The sequence below is a fragment of the Ostrea edulis genome, chromosome 1, assembly GCF_947568905.1.
Source record: "Ostrea edulis chromosome 1, xbOstEdul1.1, whole genome shotgun sequence".
NCBI lineage: Eukaryota > Metazoa > Mollusca > Bivalvia > Ostreida > Ostreidae > Ostrea > Ostrea edulis.
In genome coordinates, this window is record NC_079164.1 from 23,678,191 (window position 1) to 23,693,931 (window position 15,741).

The 15,741-nt window shown below is 34.7% G+C and overlaps 2 protein-coding genes across 2 annotated transcripts; one reads left to right on the forward strand and one right to left on the reverse strand.

The window, feature by feature from the left end:
* Positions 1-3,844: 3,844 nt before the first annotated feature.
* LOC125663738 (NADH dehydrogenase [ubiquinone] 1 beta subcomplex subunit 5, mitochondrial-like) lies at positions 3,845-8,559 on the reverse strand. Its single transcript, XM_048896072.2, has 6 exons — positions 8,357-8,559; positions 7,112-7,206; positions 6,862-6,925; positions 4,639-4,700; positions 4,311-4,417; positions 3,845-4,077 (listed from the first exon to the last, which is right to left on the reverse strand). Exons 1-6 carry the CDS (start codon positions 8,475-8,477, stop codon positions 3,891-3,893), a joined length of 636 nt encoding a protein of 211 aa, XP_048752029.2. The 5' UTR covers positions 8,478-8,559; the 3' UTR covers positions 3,845-3,890.
* Positions 8,560-15,580, forward strand: LOC125663737 (sperm-associated antigen 7 homolog). Its single transcript, XM_048896070.2, has 7 exons — positions 8,560-8,895; positions 9,118-9,185; positions 11,746-11,834; positions 13,457-13,541; positions 14,156-14,245; positions 14,815-14,968; positions 15,238-15,580. The coding sequence occupies exons 1-7, from the start codon at positions 8,817-8,819 to the stop codon at positions 15,429-15,431; spliced, it is 759 nt and encodes a 252-aa protein (XP_048752027.2). The 5' UTR covers positions 8,560-8,816; the 3' UTR covers positions 15,432-15,580.
* Positions 15,581-15,741: the final 161 nt, after the last annotated feature.

Consider the following 15,741-nt stretch of genomic DNA (forward strand, 5'->3'; position numbering starts at 1 on the left):
TTTCGCTGAAGTTACATTTTAAATATCTTGATATCAACACTGAAACAAGAGACCCATGGGCCACATCGCTCACCTGAGTCATCTTGGGCCATATCTGAAGACTTTCCATATATATTTGCATGTAAAACCTTAGTCCCTATTATGGCCCCAACTACCCCTGGAGGCCACAATTTTTGCAAACTTGAATCTACACTAAGTCAGAAAGCTTTCATGTAAATGTCAATTTCTTTGGCCCAATGGTTCTTGAGAAGAAGATTTTTAAAGCTTTTTCCTATATTTGTATGTAAAACTTTGACCCCCCCCCCCACTTGTGGCACCATCCTACCCCCCTGGAGCCATGATTTGAACAAACTTGAATCTGCACTATGTCAGAAAGTTTTCTTGTAAATATCAGCTTTTCTGGCTCAGTGGTTCTTGAGAAGAAGATTTTCCTATATATTTGTATGTAAAACTTTGATCCCCTACTGTGGCCCCATCCAACCCCCGGGGCCCATGATTTGAACAAACTTGAATCTGCATTATGTCAGGAAGCTTTCATGTAAATCTCAGTTTTTCTGGCTTAGTGGTTCTTGAGAAGAAGATTTTTAAAGTTTTTCCCTATATATTTGTATGTAAAACTTTGATCCCCCTTTGTGGTCCCATTCTACCCCCGGGGGCCATGATTTGAACAAACTTAAAAGTCAATCTCAATATGTTACGAAGAATTTTGCTTCTACAAATCTTTGCCATGCTATTAGAAGGTTATAGGCATATGATGAATTAAACTAATTCACCTTATACATAGGTACATACATATATAAAAAAAAAATTCATTATTTCACCATTCTTCAAAACACACACAAAAAAATGTCAATCATGAAAAATAATTCAGGAAATACTGCGATACTCTGAAATTGGAAATTAGCGCGTTAACGTTAGTGCTGGGAATGTCGGCTGCTTTTTCCTCAAATCACTGCTATGCATATTTATGTCATCGAATTTACAGTATCGGCAAATACACTGCGTCATTGTGGGTAATCCTTTGATATACCCCTTGGAGGATTTTCAAAATATTAAAAAAAAAAAAAACAACCCACTCATTGTAGCTGGTACCGAAATATACAGTTGGGGCATGTGCAAAATATGCAGTGTACTTAGAGCAATACCGATTCGTTGATGAACGCTGAGCAAGGTAAATGCAACATGAAAGCGGTAAGGTTGACCTCTTGACTAAACATTGAAAATTATAGGAAATAAAGTCCGCCTAAATCGACATGAAGGGGTCCGCGGTTGTTGAAATGCTCACCTGGTGATTGTGACATTCTTTGTATGGACAAAAATTATACACTGTAAAAGAACATTTCCGCTTGTCTTATAAGAAGGTTGCATGATTGAGTGTGTATATTACGTCAGTCTGTGCTGCCACACTGTTGGAAGATTCTTTGCTTCAGAAGATTTAGGAGTTACTTCTTGGCTTTCGTTTTTGGACCTCCACTTCAACATAGTATTGTTTAATGTCCCTTTCGAGAATTTTTCACCAACACGAAGACGTCACCATTGCCGGCGAGGGCTCAAAATTTACGCCTATACTCGGCGCTTACGGTCTTTGAGCAGGGAGGGATCTTTATCGTGCCACACCTGCTGTGACACGGGACCTCGGTTTTTTGCGGTCTCATCCGAAGGACCTGTATGACGCGCCAAATCATCATAAACTCAAATGATATCTTGAATCAATTGAAGATATCATCAATTTAATCCTTGCGCGCAATAATTCAACTGATGCACGTATCAACTCAACTATTGCTCTTATCAAATAAACCGATGCGCACCTCAGTTCCATTATTGGTTGCAATAATTTATTTGATGCGCGCATCAAATTAATTAAATTGATGCGTGCTTCAAATTATTGCCAATCTAGTTGAATTATTGCTCTCATCAGTTCGATTGATGCACGCATCAATTCTACGCTCGCGGAAATTAATTTAGAGCTAGGTATATATGATTTATTGATCTCTTTAATTTATTTGAAAACATTTCTAATCATCTACGATATTGTATAAGGAATCAATGTGTGTATCAATTCGTTTAAAGACCGCAACAATTTCATTAAAGAGATCATTAATATAGTCAATTGTGGATATGTTGAATTAAAGACATTTCTAATAAGATTGTTGATCTCTCGAAATAATAATAATAATGATTGGTTTTATATAGCGCTTTTTCCAGCGTATGCTGTTCAAAGCGCTTTACAATACATTATTACCCTGACAGGCCTTATATCAATCTAGAACTTTCTCAGCTTCCTGGGAAGCATACAGTGCAAGCTGCGGTTACAAGCACTAACATTCTAACAATATCTTTCACTTGGCCCTGCCGCGGCCAGGACTCGAACCCACGATCTTTCGGTCAAGAGTCTGGCAGCCTAACCACAAGGCCACCGACGCCTATTGAATTATTGTACGCATCAATTGAATCAATGACATCATTCATTCAATACGCAACTTCCGAGATATCAGCTCTTCAGTGATGGAGGTACGTTCAGTGTTCTGTTGAACGCATGGGTGGGTGCATATACTATAGACTAGCTATGTAAATACAGATAAAAGTAATGAAAGTGCAAATTTTGTTTATATCAGCCGTTGGTATACATTAAACTAACTATATCAAGAATAATATTTGTTTGAATTAGACCATTAAATTAAATATGAAATTATTTTTTATTTCCTCCTCTGCACGAGTGACATTTTAATCAAAGAAAAGTTTGTTTGAGCTGATTTATTATTAAATACTAATAAACTTACTGTGTCCCTGCAGATTGGGTGGTTGCATGATATCTGATAATCGGTCTCAAGGCAATATATGAAGGCCTCGATAAGCATTTGTACCCACCGCGTGTAAACGATAGTATGTTTTGCGTCTCACTGCGTATAAGAGTTCCACAAAGGAAAAGAACTATTGAGCAACTCGGAAATTGCGTATTAAAGGGAACAATCATTCAATTGGTTCCAAAAGTTGTCAAAGCCGAGGGGTGGCAATGGGATAAGCTTCAACCGTCTATAAAATACTCTTCACGGCGTGTCCCATGAACAACCAAGTCCAACTCCCTATCCTACTCGTGTCAGCCCGGCAGAACTGCTAGTACTGATAAGAGATGGGGTTATAACGGGTACCTGAAAACCAGTGCTTTGGGTAGATGGTAATCTCAGCGAGATTCATCGAGGCTGGATATTAGAACTGACGCCTCCGACGAATCTCAGACCAGTGTCAAACGAAGTGATTTGGGAAATCTTGCCTGAACTTCGACCGCTTGTTGCGATAAAAATGGGTTAAACTGAATTCTTGTCCGTTTCAACTTTTTGCCTTAGACCTATGCTTCACACCCAGGGCCGTAGCAGTGAGGGTTCTTTATCACGCCAACGCTTGTCCTGACACAAGACCTCCGTTTCTAAGGTCATATCTTTGTGAGCTTATCGAATGGTGTGCAGTTGGTAAATTTCGTGGAATTGTAGGCCAAATCTTAGAAAGTCTCTGGACCAAATTTTATCAAATTCATCTCAACATATCCTTGGGCTAAGGGCTATACCATGTATTGGAATTAGGAAGCTAATCAGTAAATAAAGGGACCTGTTTCATTTCATAACAGGTTCCATTATCAATTTCCAAGATCAGAACACTCTATTTCTCAAGCAAGACACAACACAAAATGTGTGTGCAATCCATAGGAGACTATCAGAAATAAGAGAAATCACTTTTAACATCATGCTACATCACACATGAAATTTACTATATATAAATGCAATCCAAAACAACATTATCAAAAGTTCTAGAAGTTTTTTATGTATCCCAAGAAGAAACAAATCGCACGTTAGAATAGTCAATTTCATTTTAATAGTCACAATATAAACAGACACTTATTCGCCCAGCCTGGAAGACCTGTCAATAGGAGGTCGGCCATAAAAGTACTCCCGGAATATACCCTCTTCCTTCTGGGCTTTATCATGCACCTTGACGCCTTCCAGTCTGAAGTCTGGCTCATAGTACCATCCCTTGTATCCCGTGTTGTCCAACATGTGCTCGGATACAATTTTGTATTTTTTTCTGAAAATTGCACAGAATTATCAAATAATTTTCTTATTCCTTTAAAATAATCCATTCTTAAAAAAATTATGTGAATTGGTAAGATATTTTTTTAAAGTGATTAGATCTACAAATTGTGCCAAAAATAATTGGATACAGTACTATACTGTACTAATAATGTAAATATATTCCCAACTTCACAAGAGAATATACATATAGAAAACATAATTGATAATCTCAGATAATACACATACTTTGCCTCTGCTTTCCTGCTCTTGAGGTCAAGGAGATGAAGATTCCTCTCATATACCTGCTCATGTGATGAATATACCCATTTGTGCATAAATCTTTGTGTGGGAGTCTAATTGAAAAATAAAAGATAGAAATGCATTACATTTTGATTTTTCCTCCTTTTTGACAATATGCACACATCTTCTTGAAGAAAGTTATAAAATTTCTCCCATTTATTTTCTTTCATTTTACACCCTCTCAATTCTATGCTATTCAAAGAAATGTCCTTCCATATATCATTTAATTTTAATGCTATTCCAAGTGTCTTCCTAGTAGAACTTCCCTTCCTACCCTATAGTACTCCCAGTGGCGAGGTTCATATCCCTCTGGGATGTCCTTTAACTCAGCTGGACCTTAGAAAAAAAGATACAGCAAATGTGGAAAACAGACATTGTAATCTAGGTCCATAGGTAAGTTGAATACAATAGTTGGTATTGTAGGTGATAACTTACTACAATACACTCTGAACATGTATTCCTTCGTGGTCAAATTAATGTGAATTGTTTTGGCACCAAAGGAAATGCATTTTGGATACATACATGGACTGTGATTTAATATAAGTACATCATTAAAAATCAGTCATGCTGTTTAGTGTAAATATCATTATGTCTTGGAAAACACATGGAACCCTTGAGAGGATTTCATGTTATGTTTTATCTCAAACACAAGACCATGGTGGTCTTAAAATATCCATTACAAAATAGTAGTGTATTATGTATACAAGAAAAATATCACAGAATATCAAAAGTACATGTTCACAAAAGCAAGCCACTCTGATTATTGCATAATAAAGTAAAACAATTTGAAACCTCTATATACAACATAGACCCTTGTTATTCTTTTTGGCATTACCTGTGATATTAAGGAGGTATTCTACATCGTCATAATTAATGGCTAACTTCCTACCTGTGTTATTAAGGCCACAGTTTTTTAATTTCTTGGTTTATGGAATTTTTTAAAAAAAGATATAGGGTCGGTCGGGAGGAAAAAAAATAAAAATAAAATACACATTTTTAATATCTATCGTTGTTCTATTTCCAATGAATTACTAACATAATTTCTAGTCCGAAATATCTGACGTTTTTCTGACCTTTTTATGATTTCGATATTCCAGTTTATGTAATGGCGCCGGTTCTGACGTTTTCCTGGCATGGTAAATATCAAAATCATAAAAAAGCCAGGAAAACGTCAGATATTTCAGACTACATCATTTCACAAATAAACAAAAATGTATCAAATATTAGATAAAAAATTCTTTTAAGTGACTAGTATGCTATGAATTAAAAAAAATATGCAATTTCAAATTCAGTGTATAACTATTATCTATTACACATCGGTAAAACATAAGCTGAGAAAATGTGTAAGGTCATATCACTTTGATGTTGTAAAGTATCCAGTATTTATACTATGCTAGCTGTTTAGTAATTTTGCTGTATCCAGTATTTATACCATGCTGTTCAGTAATTTTGCTGTATATGCTCAACAACGATTTTACATTTACAAATTGTAAATATAATGAAAAAAATTAATATAAGCACTATTACAATTTTATGTAGTAATTCCATTTCTGATTTCAGATTGTTTTTACCCCCATGGAATTTCTATCCTCATTTTCCCCACAAAGACATGTCCTTGGAATTCTCTATCACCTTTTTTGAAAAAGCATTTTTTGTTTTAATTTTTTATTTGATACTCAAATTTTTCCACCACTACACAAGGTATACTAATTTCTGAGAAATATGCATACCTTTCATCTGGGAATTGGTCATATTTGTTTTTATGGGCGTTCATTAAAAATATTAAAAGCATCTGGCAATTTCTCATGCTGTTTGATTTTTTTTTTACGGAAGAGATGCACGTACATGCATTCAAATACATTTATTATGACATGTACTGCTGTTGTATAAAGTCACTAGTTAGAATAATCTAACTGTCTTGGTACAGGCTCTCACCACACTCAAACCGGATCCGGAGGACATATTCACTTTAACGATAGAACATCCTATCTAGTAAAGTTGTGTCGCTAACAACTGTACCTTCCCCTCATCCTTAAACACCCAAATAGCACTGCATTTCGTGTCTATGTTAGCAGCAAGAATATGACCAATTGTATGAGAAATATTTATTTCTAACAATTCTTTTTTCCGTGATGAAATGTCATCTGTTTCGTTGACAAGAAAGATATAGGTATCGTTACTGTCATCAGTGACCATATCTGTTTACATGGTTTTGAAAAATACAGAATAATGACATTAAACATAATGAACAGTGATTACAAATACAAATCAATATGTTTACATTTCAAGATAATCTATTCGTAAAATTTAAAATGCATTTTATTTTTATTTTCGGTTTGACATGCTGGGTAGAATCGGCGGAATTTTAAAAAATTTAGAAATCTGAATTTTATTTCTTTTCCGATTCCCAAAAATTAGAGTCGGCGGATCCGTAAGCCAAGAAATTAAAAAACTGGCCTAAATGATGTAATGCACGATATGTGTATGTGAAGCTTACCTATAAACATATTATAAAATGACAAAGCTCCAATAGGGATCATAGATATCCAGAAGTATTTGATCTGTAAATAAAAAAAAAAATAATCATAAAGATAGATGCAAAACAACTAACGTGGGTACAAAAGTTTACAAATTTTCTTTTTAAAATCTAGTTTAACATCTAAAATGACTTTCCTAGGTAAATGACACATGGTCAACATGTGAAATGCACTGCATAACCATAAACATTGGCTATAGACATTACTTACAGCATGATCTCGGAAGTAAAATTCACTAATTCTGGTTCCAAATCGTGGGACACCAATGTATCCATCTCCAAAATGGGAACCATTCCTAACCACCTCTACAAATGAATTTAATTTATATTAATAATTTAATTTTATTTGTTACACACAATTTGATTAGTTTGTTTCACTATATCAACATTCTTTATAACGTACAAACAAAGTTGCCCTTTGGTCCCACTATAGGATGTTATAGGAATGATGTCACAATACGGTTATAGGAATGACGTCACAATACATTTGGCCATTCAGTATCGATTTTGTTGCTACGTCGATATTGGTCCCCATCCAATCTAATTAAAATTAGACCTTTCATCTTGCTCTTCGACAAACAGATAACGAAGAGCGAGATGAAAGGTCGAATTTTGATTAGATTGAAATTTTTTTTTTTTTTTTATATATATATATTTTTTGCTCAAACAACAAACAAACAATTCAGATCAAGGAAAATCTACACTGTTTTGGAAGTTGCCTGCTCTGATAGGGTGTGGAGAAAACTTATTGAATGTAAATATTAACAAATATGATGGTACATATATGTATACAGTACTTCATTCTACTTATTTTTTTTTGGATAGAATCTATGCACTTAGTAGCACATATTAGAGTTTTTAGAAATTTTACATTTCATAAAATTCATTTACATTCAATATTAAAGTCTTTGTTTCTTTACAATGATGTTCCAATGAAATGACGTTATGTCACGCTATAAAAAATATGTATTATACAATTATCCTGACATTATCTCAGGATCAATGCTTTAAAAATGTATTTCATATCAGTGTACTATGAGTTAGGTGAAATATCAAATATCAGGAAGATGTGTACCTCTACTTTTTAAGAATCCGTTTTCGAAAAAATTTTCTTGCAAAATACAAGTTATTACTAAATAGGTAATAAAACCCGAACCCTTGTTAGCCTGGCTTTTTTTCTCCTGAACTATTAAGGGCAATATCTATACCCCACAAATTTTACAACATACAGTTAGTTACCTATCTGGCAATCATTTTGAAGGGGGCCGGGGGGGGGGGGGGGGGGGGGATAGGCAACACCTCAACATAGTTAGATTTACAACAACAAATAGAAATATCTAGGTATTCAGAAATCATGAATATCACCTCCTGAACCTTGTCATGACAGCCATAGGTCCAAACAAACAAAAATCAACCCCAAAAATCTACATAACTCGAATTTTCTCCTCCCATTTACCTTGCAGAGTGGACTTGGATTTTAATATTTCGTTTTTAGCCTGGGGTCTTTTTGCGATAAAAGTAAAGAACTGTCTTGTGCCCTGAACATTAGACACCCTCAAGCAGCTGAAGGGGATCATTTTGACCCCTCAGCTCACTGACTTCGTCAGTCCTTCCAAAAATGCAAGGTTGCTGAAGGTTCGCAGTAAATGAAATTGTAAAATTAAAATGCTGACTGATGAATATTCCGGATACAATATATCTTTTTAAAAGGGGAAAACCGATTTTATCAAATGCTTATCATGCATATTTATTTAAAACAATACTTATATCTTCAAAACAACATGGATAAGAATCATATATTTAGAAAAGTTTTTTCTTTCATATTCAAATTACATCGGGTTCGTATTGCTCGGTTTCATGATTAAAGTTATACATATGAGATAGCAGGTGGTAAAAATAGCAAAATCTCTGCGAAAATGGATCTACTAGGCTCCATTCTTGGTAGTATGCAAAAGCCACCTACGATGGGTGATGCAGAGAAGAAAAAGGCCAAAGGTTCCTCTTTTATCATATATGACTAATGATTCGAATATGTTCACATCACCCGCATTTGTTCTGACATAATAACTATGCAGCTATTTTAAATCTGAAAGTGATATTATATATAAACAGACGACAATAAAAAGAAACAAAGCCAAATAAAAATATGGGAAAGTCCATTTGATGATATGATTCCTCTGTAGTGATTCTGATCATCATGAATATTTTTTGCCATAGAACAAAAAGCGCTACTCGAGAGACAACAAGAAAAAGAGAGAAAAAAGTTACAGGAATTCAGAGAAAAGGTATGCCAGGTTACACCGTTTTACTGCACATAAGTGAACATTTTGAGAGAGAAAAGAACTGGTTACTAAGTTCTACCAGTAACTGACAACACTCCAGGTCAGTCATATACCAGAATTTCGCATCCTTAGTCAATTTTCAGGAACAGCAAACCATTTCAAACAAATATGACAAAGTGCATCTTTTAAGTAGTATGTTGATGGTGCTATCATTAGAGCATTGAATGCACTACATATATTTATGCACAAATCTAGAAATTTTTCCTCGGGGAAGTGGGTTCAATCCACCCCATGCAATTAATTTAGGGGTCCAATCAAACTAAGGACTAATATATAGTATTTTACTGCTAAAAGTGTGTAAAAATTAGCAAATATATGTATTTTCTACCAAGCTCAGATGATGATTGGTTAAGATCCTTAACACCCCTCCCCCTTATATGTGTGCCAGACACATGCAGCCTAATGAGCCTAAACTAATGGAATTAAGATGATTTAATTCAAAGGAAAACTGGAAAAATCTGTAGTGTAATGAAAAATCACACAATAGGGTAATAGTGAGCACAGCTAGCTCTAAAGATAGGAACAGAGAAATTTCAAGCTACATATACACCCAAAGAATTTTCCACATACAAAAAACTCTCACTATTTTAATGACCTGTTCTTGCAAAGTTACGTCTCATAAATCTGAGAATATGAAGTTACGTGGATTAATTTTTAAGGTTTCCTGTGCATAGGAAATGAGTAAACCTGTCTGTATAACAATGTGATGCCTATCATAGCTGGAGCAAGACGATAGATGTGACATCACGGTCTTTGATTGACGCCATCATACAAAATTATGATGAAGCAGTGGATCTAACTGAGGAAACTGTTATGCACAACAGAAAATACAAGCCTTTTTTTTTGTTCACATCTGAATATTATTGCAAGTGCTCATGTTAGTTTCAACTTCTTGGCATGCCTGGTGGTGCAAAAGATGGTGACAGCACAAAATGGAAATCAGTCGTACCAAGATTCAAACTTATCCCCCCAGAATTCCAAGTTAGGTGTTCTACCAAATGAGCTCTGTGGCAGGGCTGGTAATTGACATATGCCAATCAGTCTGTGACTGGTTAAAAATCTGGCGGACTGAATGACATGTTTTAGTTGGTCCGATGGGACTGATCAATTTTCTAAAACATCATTTTGGAAAACATACTTATGGAATCTTAAACACACATTTGACATTCCTCTGTAGATATCAGATGAACCAGATTAGTAAATATAAATCTCATATAAGTGTTACAATATTGTCTGAGGCATATCAAGTTTTATTATACCTCAGTATGAGAAAGCCATGCAACGCGTAATCTGATTGGTCTAGATGGTCACGTGCAAGGGAGGACAAAACTTCATATCTCCCTCTCAAACATCATATTTCCCCATCATATTTACCACTTGGGCAGCCTCGTGCATTTTTCTTAAATTTAACGTAAAGGTAGACGAAGTTTATTGTGACGTCACAATAAGTTCGAGTCATTGTACTTTCAAAGTTCGTAAGGCACAAAATATGCGGGTCTCTGATACACAGTTAAATCGCCTGGTTTTGGTTTATACAAAAACATGCAAGTAAATCAACATTCATGGAGAATGGAAATATGAAAACTGGTTATCATATCATTATATTTCGTTTTTTTTAAAATCTTTCATACGTTGACGGCGCGGTGTTACCGTTAGGGCAATCTCAGCTACATACAATGTATAGATGAGCGGACTCCAATTTCAAATGCACTTTTGTAGTTTTGCTTTGTTTCGGTATAATAAACAATTTATTGCATGGATGTTCGGGAGATATGAAGATTTATTCACCCAAGAAAAATCATATTCCCCGAGGGCAACGCCCGAGGGGAATATGATTTTTCTTGGGTGAATAAATCTTCATATCTCCCTCACTATCATGCAATAAATGTATAAAATTCCTTTATTTTATCTTTTAAATAACATGAACAAAATACGTTTAATCATTTCTGAAAAAACTCTGGTGGACTGGTAAATTTTTCTGCGGACTTGTAGAAATTATACCTATCAGTCCAGCTAGAGTGGTGACATAAAAAGTTGATTCACGCCCTGTCTGGTCATGTTGATTGATCCCAACTGATTCATTCTTGAATGTCTTTACCCTTTGAGACACACAATCCAGTACTTTTATCCCCTGACTGCATTTTCAGCTTCTGCACTACGCAAGCTCTTCATATACTTGTAATTAAATTCATATAATTATGGGCTTGATGTATTCACAATGTGGGTTTAGAAATCACAAAAAAGAGAGATGAATCAATGTATGTAGTTTAATAGTCGTGTTCATATGCAATCATTATGTATACTACTATTGGAGTTTGTTCAATTCATATTCCAGGGCTTATTGTGGGGCCAAAATAAGGGTTCTATAATTGATTGTATTCTTAGTACAGACAAGGCATAAAGCTAATAGAAGACAACGTCCCATAGAGTTCTTGTTTTATAATATAGAGATATTGAGATTTTTTAAAGTGGCATAAAAGTTATTACATTGTTCAAATCATAGATACAAAAGAAAATACATGACTTCATCAAAGATGGAACACAAGAAAAGTACAAGTTTGAGCCTATGGATAAAGGATGGCGAGCTATTGTGTAAGTTCAGGGCGTTAATGATTACTCCTGTGCAAGCCCAATGTCTTAATGATTGTGTTAATGATTACTCCTGTGTAAGTCCACTATGTCAATGATTGTGTTAATGATTATTCCTGTGTAAGTCCAGTGTGTTAATGATTGTGTTAATGATTACTCCTGTGTAAGTCCAGTGTGTTAATGATTACTCCTGTGTAAGTCCAGTGTGTTAATTATTATTCCTGTGTAAGTCCAGTGTGTTAATGATTACTCCTGTGTAAGTCCAATGTGTTAATGATTACCCCTGTGTAAGTCCAGTGTGTTAATTATTATTCCTGTGTAAGTCCAGTGTGTTAATGATTACTCCTGTGTAAGTCCAGTGTGTTAATGATTACTCCTGTGTAAGTCCAGTGTGTTAATGATTACTCCTGTGTAAGTCCACTGTGTTGATGATTACTCCTGTGTAACTCCACTGTGTTAATGATTATTCCTGTATAAGTCCAGTGTGTTAATGATTATTCCTGTGTAAGTCCAGTGTGTTAATGATTATTCCTGTGTAAGTCCACTGTGTTAATGATTGTGTTAATGATTACTCCTGTGTAAGTCCAGTGTGTTAATGATTATTCCTGTGTAAGTCCAGTGTGTTAATGATTATTCCTGTGTAAGTCCAGTGTGTTAATGATTACTCCTGTGTAAGTCCAGTGTGTTAATGACTGTGTTAATGATTACTCCTGTGTAAGTCCAGTGTGTTAATGATTACTCCTGTGTAAGTCCACTGTGTTAATGATTGTGTTAATGATTACTCCTGTGTAAGTCCAGTGTGTTAATGATTACTCCTGTGTAAGTCCAGTGTGTTAATGATTACTCCTGTGTAAGTCCAGTGTGTTAATGATTACTTCTGTGTAAGTTCAGTGTGTTAATGATTATTCCTGTGTAAGTCCACTGTGTTAATGATTACTCCTGTGTAAGTCCACTGTGTTAATGATTACTCCTGTGTAAGTCCACTGTGTTAATGATTACTCCTGTGTAAGTCCACTGTGTTAATGATTGTGTTAATGATTACTCCTGTGTAAGTCCAGTGTGTTAATGATTACTCCTGTGTAAGTCCAGTGTGTTAATGATTACTCCTGTGTAAGTCCACTGTGTTAATGATTATTCCTGTGTAAGTCCACTATGTTAATGATTGTGTTAATGATTACTCCTGTGTAAGTCCAGTGTGTTAATGATTACTCCTGTGTAAGTCCAGTGTGTTAATGATTACTCCTGTGTAAGTCCACTGTGTTAAAGATTACTTCTGTGTAAGTCCAGTGTGTTAATGATTACTCCTGTGTAAGTCCATTGTGTTAATGATTGTGTTAATAATTAGTTTTCTTTTGTAAGAATTCCGGGGACTTTTGGTTTGGTTTGTCGGTTTAAATGTATTTTATTGTAATACAATTACAAATGGCTTGAACGCAAGTTCTAAATACTTAAACTACCCTCTGCCAGGGACCTTTAATATATCAATGCCTTTACTTACAACATAACATTACATAGGCTTGCGTAATTGATATGAAATTTTAACGAGGGTGGTTGAAAGCATATGCAAGTATGTGGCACTGTTTGAATTAATTTATATATATGCATATATATTTTTCCCTTTGAAGGCATGAAGTTTCTGATGTTGCTGGGTTAACCTCATTTTCCTTTGGTATAGAGGAGCATGACAGATATGTCATGGTGTGGAAGAGGGTAATACATAGCTTACACAAAAACACTGCAGGCTATTTTTTTTTTGTCCTACTTGTCATTATAATGTGGTACTGTACAGTAATGGGGTTTGTGATTGTTGCCTTGCTTAGCTTTTTAATGTTGAAAATCCCTTGGTTTCTATTCAGTTAGACAAGATATTTCGTGGACTGTGGATTCCTGATGCTTTATTTGGCAAAATTACTATTCAATGTTGTTTTGTGTTATTTAGCAAGAACATAAATCACAAATGCTATAATGTACTATTAGAAACTTTAATACTACTAGTAATTAGTATGTAGGTCCCTGGTACTATGAAAGACTTACAATAGATTTATGTAGATTAGAAATTAATGAATAAAAGGGAGAATTTTGATAGAGATTAATGAATAAAAGGGAGAATTTTGATTTTGCTAGAGCAGCTTTTCATTAAAGAACCATCCTGATTTTACAGATTGGGATGCTCTTCATAAATAAAATGCTGGTAATAATAGAATTTTAAAAAGAAATCATTTTAAAGAACACAAAGGCTTTGCTTTTACTTATGATTTTCATCATTATGGTGATGATTTCGGGGCATGCTATAAAACTGATAGTACTGTATGTCAATTTTGTAGGAGTTCGCGCCGACAGACGATGAAGTAAATGCACTGAGAGCTGGCAAAGAATGGGATCCAGAGAAAGCCAAAGAACTAGAAAAACAAAGAGTGAGGCTTTTTCATTCACTTGAGGCAGAAATTCTTATGAAAGTCTATCAACAATTTGTCTAGAAATTGTCTGTAAACTTTCAATATTGTGACTTACCTCACCAGGAGTGCTGGACTGTTTACAACGAAAGACACAAATTATCCTTGTGTTTTAGGGCCTCAGGCGTACTTAATGGCTAGGGGCTTTATATTTATAGAAAATAATGCAATACAGTAATATAGAAATATTGTCTTTACAGCCAAAAAACAAAATCTTATATTATAATGGGGTGCAATATTTGTTAAAGTTATGACTTCTGTGGCCATGATAGGAGTTCAATGGTTTACATTTTCTTCTTCAAATTTTCATACTTGTGTTAAACAAATATGAAAAAAAAAATGATGAACAAGGGAATTTCACCAAGAACTGAAACATTTTTTGTTTTAATTTGGCCAAAAAAGTAATAGGTATATTTCCACTTTTTCCCTGAAAAGCAAAAGGACATCTACTCTTTTATTTAACTTAAGCTAATTAGGAAGTGTAGTTTGATCTCATAGAAATAAGAAATAATGAGATTATTTTAATGTAGGAATTAGAGAGATTAAGTGAAGAAGAGAATTCATCCACCCAAAAGAAAATTATTCCAAATTCCAACTACAAGGATAAGTACAAACATTTGATTGGAGAAGAATCAGCGAAGCAAGCAGCAAAGCAGACTACAGCCAACAGGTCGTATGGATTTGGTAAGGATTTATCTTGTCACAGTTAACAGCCAACAGGTCGTATATATGTGGTAAGGATTTATCTTGTCACAGTTAACAGCCAACAGGTTGTATAGATTTGGTAAATATTTAAGGAAACATTTTTGGACAAAGCTACTTTAAAATTACTATAATTTAGTATGCAGAATAGTAATATATTAAATTTTTTTCAGAATCTGAACATATTAAAATGAAACCTGTAGTAGACTTTTCTGTCCGAGACAAACATGACATCTTTAATTTTCTTTCAGTACCAAGTGAAAATAAACGTGACCACAGGACAATTGAAGAAGTTTTAGCAGAGACCAGAGCCAAGAAAAAGTTGAAGACAGAGGCACAGAAAAATGTTGTTGATTGTCCCACCAAGGAGAAGCCAGAATCCTCCAACGAAAACTCAAACAGTCAAACATCCGAGTCATTAGAATCAGATTCAGTCAATATATGACAGGTTACAGTCCATAATAATCCAGACTAAGATAATCTGCACACGTGATGACTTTCATGTTTGTTTTAATCCTCTTTTGTGTCTTTTTTTTTTATTGTTTTAAATGTATGCATATCTTTGTACAATAGATTAAAGCTGGTTTTGATATGTTTTCATTTTGTTTGTACTCCATCAAATCAAAATCCATCTTGATCTAAATTTTGTTATGTTTCGAGATGGTAGTACCATGTGGTCTTGTAGGTCTTTCCCCCAAAAAATCCTGGAGTATTGCAGTTTGTAAAAGGTTTTTGTGGTAAGGTAGTAATTTGTA